At 46.2% G+C, this 14,020-nt stretch overlaps 1 protein-coding gene across 2 annotated transcripts; it reads right to left on the bottom strand.

Moving 5' to 3' along the window:
• Positions 1-311: 311 nt before the first annotated feature.
• On the bottom strand, positions 312-7,417 carry LOC100055927 (acyl-coenzyme A thioesterase 1). Of its 2 annotated transcripts, XM_070250098.1 has the most exons (4): positions 6,774-7,417; positions 4,221-4,423; positions 2,200-2,361; positions 312-2,054 (listed from the first exon to the last, which is right to left on the bottom strand). In XM_070250098.1, the coding sequence occupies exons 1-4, from the start codon at positions 7,228-7,230 to the stop codon at positions 1,935-1,937; spliced, it is 942 nt and encodes a 313-aa protein (XP_070106199.1). In that variant the 5' UTR covers positions 7,231-7,417; the 3' UTR covers positions 312-1,934. The 2 variants fall into 2 exon arrangements, with proteins under 2 accessions (XP_070106199.1, XP_070106198.1); XM_070250097.1 differs by having other exon boundaries at positions 312-2,361.
• Between the last annotated feature and the right edge of the window lie 6,603 nt (positions 7,418-14,020).

The following is a 14,020-nucleotide window of genomic DNA, read 5'->3' as shown; positions in this document are numbered from 1 at the left end:
GTGTGGATGTGAACACACACAGATGTGCATGCTACTGGGTGGATGAGAGGAGGCAAATCGACGGATAAATGGCTCTGTGCCAAAGAAAATGAAGAACCACAGCGATGAGGGAAGCAGCTTAACAAAGGGAGAAGGATCTGCATTTGGGGATACTGAGCCCAGCTCTACATTAACTATGCAAAGAACGTCTGTGAGACTCGGTTTCCTCATCTGGAAACTGAAGATGACACCTGCTTCACAGATTAGGATTAAATGCCGAGCACACGGTGGTATAGGAGAAAAAGCTGACAAAACAGAAGGAGCACTTACTGTTTTTGAGTTTCAGGAAAAGAAAATATCAGGAACTGCTTTATTAAAAAAGAAAATTGAAGAAACAGAACACCATAATCATAAATTGAGGCATTTTTTACTTTAAATACATTAAGCTTTAAGAAAAGTTTAATAAGCTTATTGTGGAATGATTTTCATCAAGTGATGTAAATATTAAATCATTTATTTTCACATTAATCACTTTTAAAATCACTTATGTAATTCATCTAAATAATGTTTTACCAGCTTTGGAAACAACTAAATCATAAAGGTCCATATGTGTAAACAGGAATGTAACTTAAAATTTATTTGCACTAGGACAATCATTATTCATCCAAGAAACTATCAAAGAACTAAAAAAGGTATTTGAATTTAAAATTTTTAGTAGTTTTACATCTAGTAGTAATCAATTTACAGCTAAGATTTGTAATTTAGATTCATAAAGGAGAAACTCAAATCTGAGTATACTAATATATAATGCTTTTCTTTTTTTTTTATTATTCTCTCTCTCTTTTTTTTTTTTTCGAGGAAGATTAGCCCTGAGCTAACTACTGCCAGTCCTCCTCTTTTTGCTGAGGAAGCCTGGCCCTGAGCTAACATCTGTGCCCATCTTCCTCTACTTTATATGTGGGACGGCTACCACAGCATGGCGTGCCAAGCAGTGCCATGTCCGCACCTGGGATCCAAACCGGCGAACCCCAGGCTGCTGAGATGTGGAACGTGCCAACTTAACCGCTGCACCACCGGGCCAGCCCCAATGCTTTTCTTTTTTTCTTTTTTAAAGATTGGCACCTGAGCTAACAACTGTTGCCAATCTTTTTTTTTTCTTTCTGCTTTTTCTCCCCAAATCCCCCAAGTACATAGTTGTATATTTTAGTTGTGGGTCCTTCTAGTTGTGGGACGTGGGACACCACCTCAACGTGGCCTGATGAGCAGTGCCACGTCCGCGCCCAGGATCCAGACTGGTGAAACCCTGGGCCACCAAAGCGGAACATGCAAACTTAACCACTCGGCCACGGGGCTGGCCCCTATAATGCTTTTCTTGAACAGTAAGTAATCATGTATTTATTAATCTAATTAAATTAATTAAACAAATAATAATTAAAAACATAATTACTGAGCACCAATAATGTACCAGGCACTGTTAACCAGTGTTACTCACTTTTCTTTTCACAGCTAAAGCCTTGTCAGTTGTGTGCTGTGAGATACTAAAAGAAATGCTTTTTCCATCTGTTGTAGTTTCTCAGAATCACTCTCTTCCCAAACAACTGAACAGGTATGTAGTTTATAAAAATCTTGAAACTTCACTGGTCAGTTTGTTTTAACAGTGATGGGAGAAAAACTCTAAGTCATTATTAAGAAGAAGAAAACTATACATACACACCAATTGTGCAGCTCTTCCGAGGATCAATTAGCATCAGAGACGCCGTAGAATGAAATAAAAGATTACAGTTTTGCTGGAATTGTTCCCTTTACCCCACCCAAGTGTTTGTGGAAGAAAGCCTGCAGCTGCTTCCAAGCATCCACCTGGGCCATGGCATGAGCCCTGGGCTCCCCTCCCCAGATGACAGGACGGCCCACCAAGGTGTGCATGGAAGCCGGGCACATGGGGAAGTAAGGAGGCTCTATGTAGTGCCCCGCCCCTGGGTAACAGATGATCTGCGGCCTCTCCTTACCATGCGCCTGTAAGCGTTTAGAGGCCTCACTGGCATAGAATTCACTCTTCCAGTTGTGGTCATCCTGACCTACAAGGAACAGGAAGGCACTCTCAGCCCTTTCCACAGGAATGAAGCTCTTCTGGTCGGGTCCTTCCAAAGGGCTGTTGAGGACATCCAAAATGTCTGCAAAGCCCTCACTGGTCACCCTGATACGATTTAGGTTGGAACTTACAGGGGGCAGAGTCTCCCCCTTGTAGTGCAAGGCTCCACCAACATTGGCCACAGAGCCATTGATTATGACGGTGGCAGTGATGCCCTTCAGGAAGGAGGCCATGGAGAGGCAGAGATCGCCCCCCTTGGAAATGCCAAGCAGCCCAACTCCTGGACCCTTTACCTGAGAAAAGGACAGAGGAAAAGGGAGAATGAGTCCATGATCAGGGCAGTGTGAGGAGTAGTGCCTGGAATTAGAGGTCACGTGGAACTGAGCCTGAATCTGGGCTCTACCATTTACAAAGTTTGCAACCTTGGGATATTTACTCATCCTTCCTGTCTTCCTTTCCACAATTTCTCCATCACCGTTCCTGGTGAATTCAACAACTATGTGGAAGATCTACTAAGTACTTTGGCCTCTCAGTTCCCTGACCCCTAATCATCTTTTTATCTAGCCCACCTCAGCCACCCACTCCCATTGGCATAACCTAAACCCAGTGATCATCAGTGAGTACATCATCTCCAGAATCTCAGCTTAAGCATTCTACTCTCTGACCACCATCTTAAATAATTCCAGATTAGCCATGCTAGACTGCCCATTAACACCTCCTTGAAACTTTGACTACCGCTATTTTCACTATCAATACCTTTGTCATGTTCTCACTTCCCACCTCATCCAGCTTAGATGTCAAGCCTCATTGTTATTAGCACTCCCTTGCAAGCACTCTAAACTCCTTGAATACTTCTCTTCCTTTGGGCATACTAGCCTGGAAAAGGGCTAGCCTTGGCTAAATCCACCTGATCACTTCCTCTAAACCTGCATTTATGCAAATAAACATTGCTAGAGAAAAAAATACACATTTGTGCCGACAGCTCTTACTTTCATTTCATGACCACAAATTTCAAATTACTATCCATATTGCCCATGGACCCAACCACACTTCACTGTTGTTTGCTCTCCTTGTCTCCAAAAGACCATTCCACACCTTCTCCTACCTCCTGAAGTGCCTTCAGCTCTGTTCACCCTCACTTTCAGCTCTCCATCCTCCATGGAGAAGACAGAAGCTATCCTGGAGGAACTCCTCCTCCTTTCCCCTGCCAGCTCTACTGAGCTCCACATGAATCAAGTTCTCTGCCTTCCCTCCTGGTTCCAAAGGAGTCCCTCTGTTCTCATCAAAGGCCACTCCTCTGCTCGGCTTGGGATCCCATCCACTCGGATTCTCCAGGACCTTGCTCCTGCAAATGCTCCCTCTCTCTCTCTCCCTCTCTCCCCTTCATAACTTTCTTCTCTACCGGCTCATTCCCATCCGTGCACTTCCGGGTCTAGTACCTCTTCCGTTTTCATAACAGTCCCTGGACCCCACATCCACTCTGCCCTAGTTTTCTACTCTCTTCACAGTAGAGTTTGTGGGAGAAATTGTCTGCAGCTCTTCTCTTTCTTGTCTTCCATTCTCTACTTAATCCCCTCCAAGGTAATCTGGGTTTGCAACATGCAACAAGGACTGCTCTTGTCACATTTATCAAAATCTTGTATTACCAATGGCCATTTAATTAACCTCTCAACAGCAGTCTTTCTTTTCTCGTGGCTTCTACAGTAGCATCCTTAACTGTATTCAACCACCTATTCCTCATAAAAGTACAAGGAATTAAGTGATATTATTTTCATCCCAATTGTTCCCATTTCAAACAGGCCCCAAGGTCACAGAGCTAGTAATTGGTGAAATCAGAACTCAAATTTAACTTTTGTCTATCTACATCTTATGCTGGCCCCACGACGCCCTGTCACCTTTTCTAAGAGCTCCAAAGCTTCCAGACACCGTCAGCTCTGACTGAAGTGGAAAATAGGCAGGGCTTTTCTTCTGATCCTCTGCTACCCTGAGCCTAGAACCCTCAAAACATCTCCTAGTTCCCAGGTTCTGTGGCCACCAGGTGCTTTCTTTAAAACTTACTACTGTTCTCTCAGAGGGGGCACCGGGAAGAGAGGGTTGTTCACACACACACTTGAACCGGGTACTCTAACACACTTCCTAGAGAAGTTCCAACCTGAGGGTGACTAAGCAGGCAGTTCACAGCTTCCTCAAAGTACTCCAGGTGGAGGCTCTCCATGCTCTTGGGGAGGTCGTCATAGTTGTAATAGGCCAGAGCCATCACAGCAAAACCCTTCCCAGCCAGCAGACTAGCTCGATATTCCAGAAGGCCACCTCCAGCTCCAAAAACGTCCACAATCCCAGGAAAGGGCCCAGGTTCTGTGGAAGAAACAAAACACAAAAACGAACTTTTTCTGAAACTCTTTGCAGTGGTATCAAAAGCCATCTGTTGCCCACCTGGTGATGTCAAAGTTTTCTGTTGACAATCAGAAATGCTGGAAGACCTCTGGACTTCGAAGGTCCAGACAGCGGCAGAGGCTGAATCCATGTTCCCCTCTACACCCTGAGCCTCAGAGCCCCACACTTCTTTACAAGGAACATGTATTACTTTCTGATTAAAAGTAATTTACATACAGACAACGAAAACAGCTAATCATTGTCCCCCCTCCCAAAGTGAGAATGCCAAATGCCAGGAGGATGTGGAGCAACTGGAACCCTCATACACTGCTGGTGGGAATGCAAAATGATACAGCCACTTTGGGAAAGACTTGGCCATTTCTGATATAGTGAAACATATACTTACCATAGGCCCCAGCAGCCTCACTGCCAGGTATCCATCCAAGACAAGCGAAAACTAGTGTTCACAAACAAGGTGTATGCAAGTGTTTGTAGTGACTTTACTCATCATCTCCAAGGACTTGAAACCCAAATGTCCTTCAAATGGTGAATAAATCAACAAACTGTACATCCATATAAGGGGGTCCCACTAAGAAGCAAGAAGGAACTATTGATACTTGGAGCAACAGGAATGAATCTCAAAGGCATTAAGCTAGACTCAAAAGGCTACATATTCTGTATGACTCTACCTATTGGCTATTTTCACCATTTACATCAAAGTTTGTATTTAACATGCCACACTTAAAGAATAACACTAAAGCAAACCCTTTCGACCCAACACTTTCAGAAGTCACTCAGTACTAACCCCTGAAGCCCCCTGAGTCCCTGGGCCCCTTCCCTCCCTGTCCCCTCTCCTGGATTTCATCATTCTCCTGATTTCCTTCACAGGATTACCCCTTCTATGTGTACCTTAGTATTTTGCTTATTTTGCCTATTTTTTGAATTTTATGTAGCTGGAATGAGATTGAATGTGTTCTTCTGGGATTTGTTTCATTTCACACTGTTTTGAGAATCGTCCATGGTGACTTGCAGCTGCCGTTCAGTCACCTGTGCCGTAAACGTACCTCCGTGGAGTCATCAGTTCTGCTGTTGATGGACATTCGGGCTATTTCCAGTTGGTTTTGCTCTTACACACAATACCTCTTGGTGCACATGTGCCAGGAGCAGAATGACCTAGTCAAGTTTCTAGACCAAAACAAATTGTTTCCAGGAGGAGATGAATGACTATATTCCCTTTAGCAGTGTATGCGAGTTCCTTTTGCTCCACATACTTGTCAGCAATTGGTAAGGTTAGACTTCTAAATTTTGGCAAATTGTGAGGGTATGAAATGTATTTAGTAGTTTTATTTTGCATTTCCCTGATTCCTAACGAGGATACACATCTTTTTTATTCATTGGCCACTTGCTTTTTATGTAATGGTAAAATTATCCAGGAACTTCAGATTTCCGGTTGATAGGAAGAGGCCGTTCTCCCTCATGCTGATTTTCTTTTTCTGTTTCTTTTTTTTTTTTTAAAGATTGGCACCAGAGCTAACAACTGTTGCCAATCTTCCTTTTTTTTTTTTCCTGCTTTATCTCCCCAAACGGCCCCTATACACAGTTGTATATCTTAGTTGCACGTCCTTCTAGTTATGGAATGTGGAATACCGCCTCAAGGTGGCCTGACGAGCGATGCCATGTCCGCGCCCAGGATCTGAACCCTGGGCCGCTGCAGCGCACCGTGCAAACTTAACCACTCGGCCACGGAGCCGGCCCCTCATGCTGATTTTCTTAAATCTAATATCTGTGGGAGTTAGAAGTAAAGTTGGAAAACACAGAAACTTAAAAAACAATAAAAAACTACCCAAAAAAAGTTTCTTTAAAAACTTAGAACTTTTTCCCTGCCTTCGCATGTTTCCTTTTTTAAATTACAACGGTCTTTTCTCTTCCCTTAGGATGTTTTCTTTTTTTATGTGTGAGGCAGATTGTCCCTGAGATGACATCTGTGTGCCGATCTTTCTCTATTTTGTATTTGGGATGCCGCCACAGCATGGTTTGACGAGCGGTGTGTAGGTCCACCCTGGATCCAAACTCGCGACCCCGGGCCGCCCCGCAGAGTGGATCCACTTAACCACTAGGTCACCGATCTGATCCCCTAGGATGCTTTTTAACTGGCCTCTCTGTTTTGGATCAGCAGACCATCTCCCCAGCCGGCCTGCATTTCACGCCTGTGGCCTTGACCGTGTAAGGCCCCAGGGACCTCCAGAATGTTGGAGCCACCTCCTTCCTCTCGGTAGAAGCCAAGGAAACAGGAGAAAGACTGGCTGATAGAATAGGGAAGCGGGGGGCTCACCTGGCGGCAGGAAGAGCGTGGCGCGCACCCGGCCCGCGCGCACCGGCTTCCGCCGCACCCCGGGCCCCAGGAAGGCGCGCTCGTGCACCGCCCGGCCCAGCAGCCGCCCGGCCTCGGGCTCGTGGCCGTCGAGCACCTCCAGCTGCACGGCGAACGGCGTCTGCACGTCCCGCTTCACCAGCCGCAGCAGGGGCTTCTCGGGCTCCAGGGCCCAGAGGAGCCCCATGGGCTCGAGCCCCGCGAAGCTGCCGCCCAGCGCGGGCGCGCGCTCCAGGTCCAGCTGGCCCGTGGCGTCGGCGCGGTAGCGCGCGTGGGCCCGGAAGAGCGCGCCCTTCTCGTCGCGCAGGGACGCGCGCAGCGTGACCGGCTGCCCCGGGGCCAGGCCGCGCACGGCGATGCGCACGGGCTCGTCCCAGAGGCAGCGGCCCGCGGGCTCCACGGTCACCGTCGCCGCCATGCGGATCTGCGCCGGAAAGGGGCGGCCTGGCTCGGCGGAGTCACGGGTTGGCGGGGCTGCTCTCCACCCCGCTGGGAAGCAGGCGCAGTTGGAACCTTTGTCCTTACTCCCTTTGGGCCGGCAGGGGACACTCTCTAAGCTGCTCCGTGAGATCGCCTAGAGTGGGGGCCAATCCCCTCGCGACTGAGTGGGAGGAAGTGTCTGCCAAGATCAGAGTTAATTACTAATCCTGCAATCCAATGTGCAAGAGGGTCAAAACAGAGGTACAGCGACTGCTGAGAGCTAATGGGTTCGGAAAAATACTGGCAGTTCCAAGAAGCGAGTTATAGAAATCATCCCAGGTAGTTGTAATTCGGGTGATCAGTGGAAAAACGTAGTCCTAATCCCTCCCTTACCACTCAGTCCTTTAACAAGCCTTTTTCTGAGAGCCCAGGGTCCCTAGAATGTCTTCCAAGCAAGTACAGGTTTCTCCCGCTACCGGGAGTGTCGCTTGAGGGCCACTTACCTTGTAGGAAAGATCTACATTAGTACCTGCTTTCGCTAAGGCAGTGGAATCCGAAGAGGACTTTTGCCTTTACGAAAAAAGGCACCAAGTGAAAATAGCGTCCAGCGTTTGTCTTCCAGTGAGCCCGTACAGACTCTGAGGAGTCGACCATCTGTCCTATTTCAAGCCTTCCTCAAAAGTCACAGCAGAAGATGAACCTCCACCGACCTGCGACAGCAAAGCAGGCAGACACAGAAGAGGGTGTAGACGTTAGGGACCTGCCTGCCCTGATGGATTCAGACAGTGATGGGACGTTAGTAGATGACCCTCTTCCTCTCTCCTACACCCCTGCCCCTCCCACCAGCCCACCTTGGGACACCTCGGCCCAACATGCCCTCTGCGTCACCACCACCTCTCAGCCTTGCAGTGTGCTATCTTCTCGATGCCAGTGAGTCTACACTGCTTGATTTCCACCGTATATAGGCTGTGTCCTTATCATGTCATTTCTGCTCTTACTCTACGTTAGTGTTATTTGGTATGATTTGGTAGATTATTTTTTGGGGTGTGGAAATGCTCAAAAGTTATTCCCATATGAATTAATGGTAATTAGTTCTTTGCTTTACACCATTTTGGCTTAGGAAAGGTTTCACAGGAACGCTCTACTTCTGGATAGTGGGGGGAACCTGTAGATGTTTATGGGAGACCTAGCAGGTTCCAGTCTGACCCTGCTCCTTAATAGCGTGGTGATCCTTGGCACTGTACATAAGGAGGACTCTGAACCCAGTTTCCTTACATGTGAAAGGCTTATTGTGGTGTCACACGGGCTAACATATGGAAACACACCACGCTGATACACCTATAGCAGGTGCTCAGAGTTTTGGTCCTAAACTAATAAATCTGGTCAAAACAGTGTCCGTGTTGAGTTATAGGAGAGTTCTGTCAGGAAATAAGTGGCACTTTTACACTGGGTAATTTGAAGAGAGTTTCATGAGGGACTGTTAGCCAAGGCATGGGCGGGGTTAAAAAAGGAAAAAGCAACAAGGCTTGCTGCAGAACCTTAGGCCTGTAGGCTCAGGGAGAGGGGTGCCTGCAAGGAGCGGTGGCCTTCATGGAGTGACCAGTACCTTCATCAGCTGCTAGAAGAACAGACTTTGCCCTCGAGGGAGGGGAGTGGCCTCAGAGACATTCCAGTGCTTGTCTGGTGACTGACTGAAGTGGCTGTCACTTAACACCCAGATACATGACATCTCCAGTATTACACATAAAAATTAATTCCTGTGTCTCTGTTTAGGGGGAGCGACTTCATGGATGGACAAAAGCCTTTGCCTGTACAATTCCTCTGGTTTCCCCGGGCAATGACACTTCCAGAAAGGCTTCTATCTGAGCAAGGGCTCCTGAACTTTGCCATGCTTAATAGCACACTGCCTTTCAATATAAATTCAATATGGAAAGGCTGAGCTTCAGAAATGATTGCTTCAGAGTCCCCTCTGATCAGTAGGCCATCAACCTAAGGAGTACTTTCAATATCTAAATCAGGTTTAGGACGTCTGTTTAATTCCCACCCTAACAGAAGATGACAAATGTTAGAGAACTGAAAGATCTCGGAGGCAAGACTGGAAACCACTCGCTGCCAAGTGACAGCAAACTGCTGTTGATGTCGAAAATGTACTGGGATTGAAAGCAATGCCCTAGTAAGATCGATAAAAGGATGCCAGTCAGGGGTGATTTAGAAAGATCTTCCTACAGAGGAACACTGGCAGCCACAGTTAGCACAAGGTCAGCTAGTTCTCTGTAATCTTCAGTAACATCTGCGCTCCATGTGCTTTTCAGATAACCCAACTGAGAGCTAAAGGGGAAAGCTGGAGGTGGGGACAGACTCCCAATAACTCCCGTCTCACCTGTGGTCCTGGGCCTGGTACTATTTCATCTTTACAGTTTTGTTGGGACAAGACAGCTCTACATGTTTCCATTTTTAGCAGCCAATATACCACCCTTTTGAGTAAGTCCTTTCTCCAAGTAGCAATTGCTTAGGTCCAATGATACTCGCATGGTTGGTAGTATTATATGAGTGTTAATTTCCTGATTCTGATATTTGCGCTATGGTTTTGTAAGGTGTTAGCATTAGGGGTAGCCAGATGAAGGGCAAAGGGAACCCTGTACTATTGTTGCAACATTTCTGTAAGTCTAAAATAATTTCAAAATAAAAAGTTTTAAAAAAGAGAACAACTCAGGGAGTGATGAGAGCACTGTAGAGGGTAATTGGTCCTCAGTGTCTGACTTGTAGGCCTAGCAAAACCTGTCCACCTCCGATCCTTCCTCCTCCATAGCCTCAGACACAGTCTTTGCCATCTGACTGGAGTTTCCAGGAATTTGCATTATCTTTGAATCTGTAACTAGGATCCCCTGAAACTCTTGACTATTTCTCTTGTCCAACGCATCTGGACTCAGGCATATGGTTTCTCCAGAGGAATCTGATATTGTAACGGGTCTAGAGAGAAAGCACATCGGGGTCACGTGTTCTTTAAGGGGCCTCACCCTTAGTCTGTATGGAGAGGATCCCTACATTCAGAGAGACTGGGTGAAATGGAAGGCATAGTTTTTGAAACAGCCATTTACTGTCTGGGCACAAAAGCAGCTTCATCCTTAACCTGGTGAGCCCTCTCTTGCTCACTTCCCAGAACTTTGAACTATGGACGTTACCCAGTTGAGTGCTTGCCAAGAGTTTTGCCCTGGTTGCAGCTGTCACTGGGGACCGTGAGAGATCCAGTCCTACAGGTGCTACATCGTTCCTTTTGTAGTTTCATTAAATCACCAGTGAGCAATGACCAGAGAGTTTGACCAAGCAACTCTTACATGAACAGAAGGAAACACTGGCTCACGAACATGCCTTCTTATCTGCCACTCCTCTGACGGTTCACCACCAACACCATCCATGCCCTGCAACAGTCTGCCTCTCAGCATCTGGAAGAGCAGGATGTACATATTTGGCAAAACAGGAATGCCAGTTGTTTTGCATTTTAGTGAAAAGGAGACACTGGGGCAACCTGCCTCGGGCTGGTTCAAATGGCCTCTTTTGGGTCATTCCTGATTCCTTCTATTACGATTCTCTGTGACTGCACTTGTTTTCCACCATCTCATAATTGGGCTCATAGTAATCTCCATAATGTCATCAAACACCAAAACAGTCCAGCTATCACTGGGACCGTCAAATACAGATGAGTCCTCACTGTGAGACCCTCTCTTCCCCAGTTCAGCCCAGTCCATGTGACTGTCCCTCAGCCTTTATCCCATCACCCTAGTAACCAATATCAGGTAGGTTTTCCAGAAGTCTGGTTGGATATCACAGTGAGAATTGGATTTCCTAGTGAGTCAGTAGGCGTCTTCTCAATGTGTGTCTGTTAATTGGCCCTTCGCAGCCTTGCTCTTCCTTCTCTAGTATTACTGGGTTAGTTTGAGGTGAGTTATGGAAAAGGACTAAACCAATTTGCCCTTCCACATGCTGAGGAGAAGAGAAGCCAGAGAACCTGGTGTGGGGTGAGGCCAGCCGAACGCTCCCTGCCCGCTGTGGTTTCCTTCTTGAAAGCCCAGGAAAAACAGCCAGGAGACAGTGCCCTCATCCCCTCATCTTCCTATCCCAAGCTGGAAACTCCAAATCTTCTCCCCAAATAATCTTCCTCTCACAACATCACAGCTTTCTATTCTTCCCGGTCCTCTCTTTCGAAGCTGATTTGTCAAGATTTCTGTCTGAGAATTTGCCTTGGGAATGTTCGCACCTCCTTTAAGTTTAGATAAAGCATATTAGGTGATAAAACCATGAAGAGGGGCCCGCCCCTTGGCCGAGTGGTTAAGTTCACGCTGTCCACTTCGGCGGCCCAGGGTTTCGGTGTTTTGGATCCTTGGCGAGGACATGGCACCGGTCATCAGACCGTGCTGAGACGGTGTCCCACATGCTACAACCAGAGGCACTCACAACTAGAATATGCAACTATGTACTGTGGGGCTTTGGGGAGAAGTAGAAGAAGAAGATTGGCAACAGTTGAGGAGTTGTGGGCTTAGGTGCCAACCTTTAAAAAAAAAAATCCATGAGGAAGTTACTGTTTAAAGCCCTAGCCAGGAAACTCAGTAGTATCTGGCATTGCTTACTGGGAGCCTGTGCCTGTTTTCACAGCCGGTATCATTTTCTCTGTTTATTTCCTGTGAAGGCCACTGGCATCTTTTCAATTTCGTCCATCTCTGGTGGCAAGATCTGACCATTTTGACCACTGGTGGTGTAGGAATTTTAATCATTCTGTCCCATGTAATGGGCAAAGTGGATATCCCTTTGGATTTCTGAAGCACCTTTTCAAAGCACACCACGTTTAAAATTGTTCCTGATCACCAAATACAAAATGGGCACAAGGAAACTACCAATTATCCCACCCTATTTCCACACACAGCTATCATTCCTTGAAGAGGGGGAGCCTCACAGTTACACAATAGTCTAACAATTTCGGGCTTCCTCACAATCTCACATTGCCACTAGTGAATCTCCCAATAGGTTTTAGGAAAAACTTCTCTTCCCTGCCAGGCTTCAAAAGTAACTTGGATAGATTCTTTTTATAAATCCGTGAATGAAAATTACTAAACTCTAAGAATCTACATCCTTCAGACAGATTTTTCACCAAAGCCTTGCCCCACCCTCCCTTTTTTTTTTTTAACCACAACTCAAGGTACCATCTTAAGCATGCTTAATAATTAAATATTTCCACTGATGTCTCAGCTCTCAGTCTTTCTCTTTAGCAGTTGAATTGCTTCAAGGGTCCGGGCTGAAATTCAAGATCACCTCCCACCCTCATTTCAGGAGAGGTAAACAGAGATTTGTCTAACACAAAATAGCAAGCACACAGATTCTTGGAAAACAACTAGAAGAGAAAAAAGAACATCTCAGGCTCTGATCTATTCCTGCCTGGGTGTGTCGTCATGTGGGAATAGCATGGCACAAGCCCTGATGTTTCATTGTCTGCTAATAACTGGTGACAAGGAAACCTACGTGCCTCTGTTGTCATTTTCTCCTTCAGCCCCCAGCCTACCACCATAGTGCAGAAGTTGTATGCATGGCCTTCCTTCCTGGCGTGAGGAACCTGCAGATATGGAGGGCAACTGAGGGCCTTGAGCATGTGCGGCTGTTGGTATCCACAGCCGTGGGAGTCCTGGAACCAATTTCCAGACGATACTGAGAGATGACTGCATTTCATTCGTAGTCTTTCATTGGTTAACCTAGAAATTTATTTATTTATTTTATTTTTGAGGAAGATTAGCCCTGAACTAACTGCTGCCAATCCTCTTCTTTTTGCTGAGGAAGACTGGCCCTGAGCTAACATCCGTGCCCATCTTCCTCTACTTTATATGTGGGACGCCTACCACAGCGTGGCATGCCAAGCGGTTCCGTGTCTGCAGCTGGGATCCAAACCGGCGAACCCCGGGCGGCCGAAGCAGAACGTGTGCACTTAACTGCTGCACCACCGGGCCGGCCCCTAACCTAGAAATGTAAACATACCTGCTTAATTTACCAAAGTCTCAAGTTAACTAATATCTTTGCTTTCCTTCTAAACAATACCAGACCCTCAGAACACTTGAAATCCAGCAGCTTCCCTCCTGACTGATAGGCTTTTGTTCTCATGTACGTTAGGTCTATCTTGTCTTGTTTAACCTCACGAGACATTATTATTACTTTTTTAATATAGTGAATGATTGTTTAGATTTACTCATATATTTTCTATATCTACCAGAGAGTCTTCCTTTCCTCTTGAATCTCATACTTTCCATTTGGAATCACTTGACAGCACTGCTTTTCAAACTCTGATGTACCCCTAGATGGCTTGGAGATCTTGTTAAAATGCAGATTTCAAATTAGTAGATGCGGGGTGAGATCCGAGCTTCTGCATTTCTAACAAGCTCCCAGGTGATGCTGATGCTGATGCTGCTGGTCCTAGGGCCACGTTGTCACTGTATTGGTAAATAGAATTTCCTTTAGTGAGAACCTGTTGATAGCAGACTCTCTTAGTTTGATCAAAAATATCTTTGTTTCACCCTCATTATTTTCTGGGTATAGAATTCTGGGTTCACACTTATTATGTCTCAGCACATTGAAGGTGTCATTCTGCTTTCCTTATTTCTTAGTTGCTATGATAAGTCAACTTTCAGTCCAATAGTTGCCCTTTGAAGGTAATCTTTGTACCTGGGAGGCATAGTCCAACACTGGTTGGCATCCCATTGTATTCTGTGTTTATGTAAAAGAATCCCAGAGAAGACCAAGCCAAGACAGGA

This window comes from Equus caballus, chromosome 24 (assembly GCF_041296265.1).
Source record: "Equus caballus isolate H_3958 breed thoroughbred chromosome 24, TB-T2T, whole genome shotgun sequence".
NCBI classification, from domain to species: Eukaryota; Metazoa; Chordata; class Mammalia; order Perissodactyla; family Equidae; genus Equus; species Equus caballus.
Note: the sequence above shows the minus strand (reverse complement) of the source record. Positions and strands in the feature narration are given on the sequence as shown.

Bases quoted from the DNA above. Each gene is read 5' to 3' on its own strand.
- LOC100055927 (XM_070250097.1), bottom strand. From the start codon at position 7,230: ATGGCGGCGACGGTGACCGTGGAGCCCGCGGGCCGCTGCCTCTGGGAC. The intron at 4,424-6,773 runs GTGAGCCCCCCG...TTTCTTCCACAG, and splicing joins CACGCTCTTCCTGCCGCCAG to AACCTGGGCCCTTTCCTGGG. The intron at 2,362-4,220 runs GTTGGAACTTCT...TCCTTTTCTCAG, and splicing joins GCCTGCTTAGTCACCCTCAG to GTAAAGGGTCCAGGAGTTGG.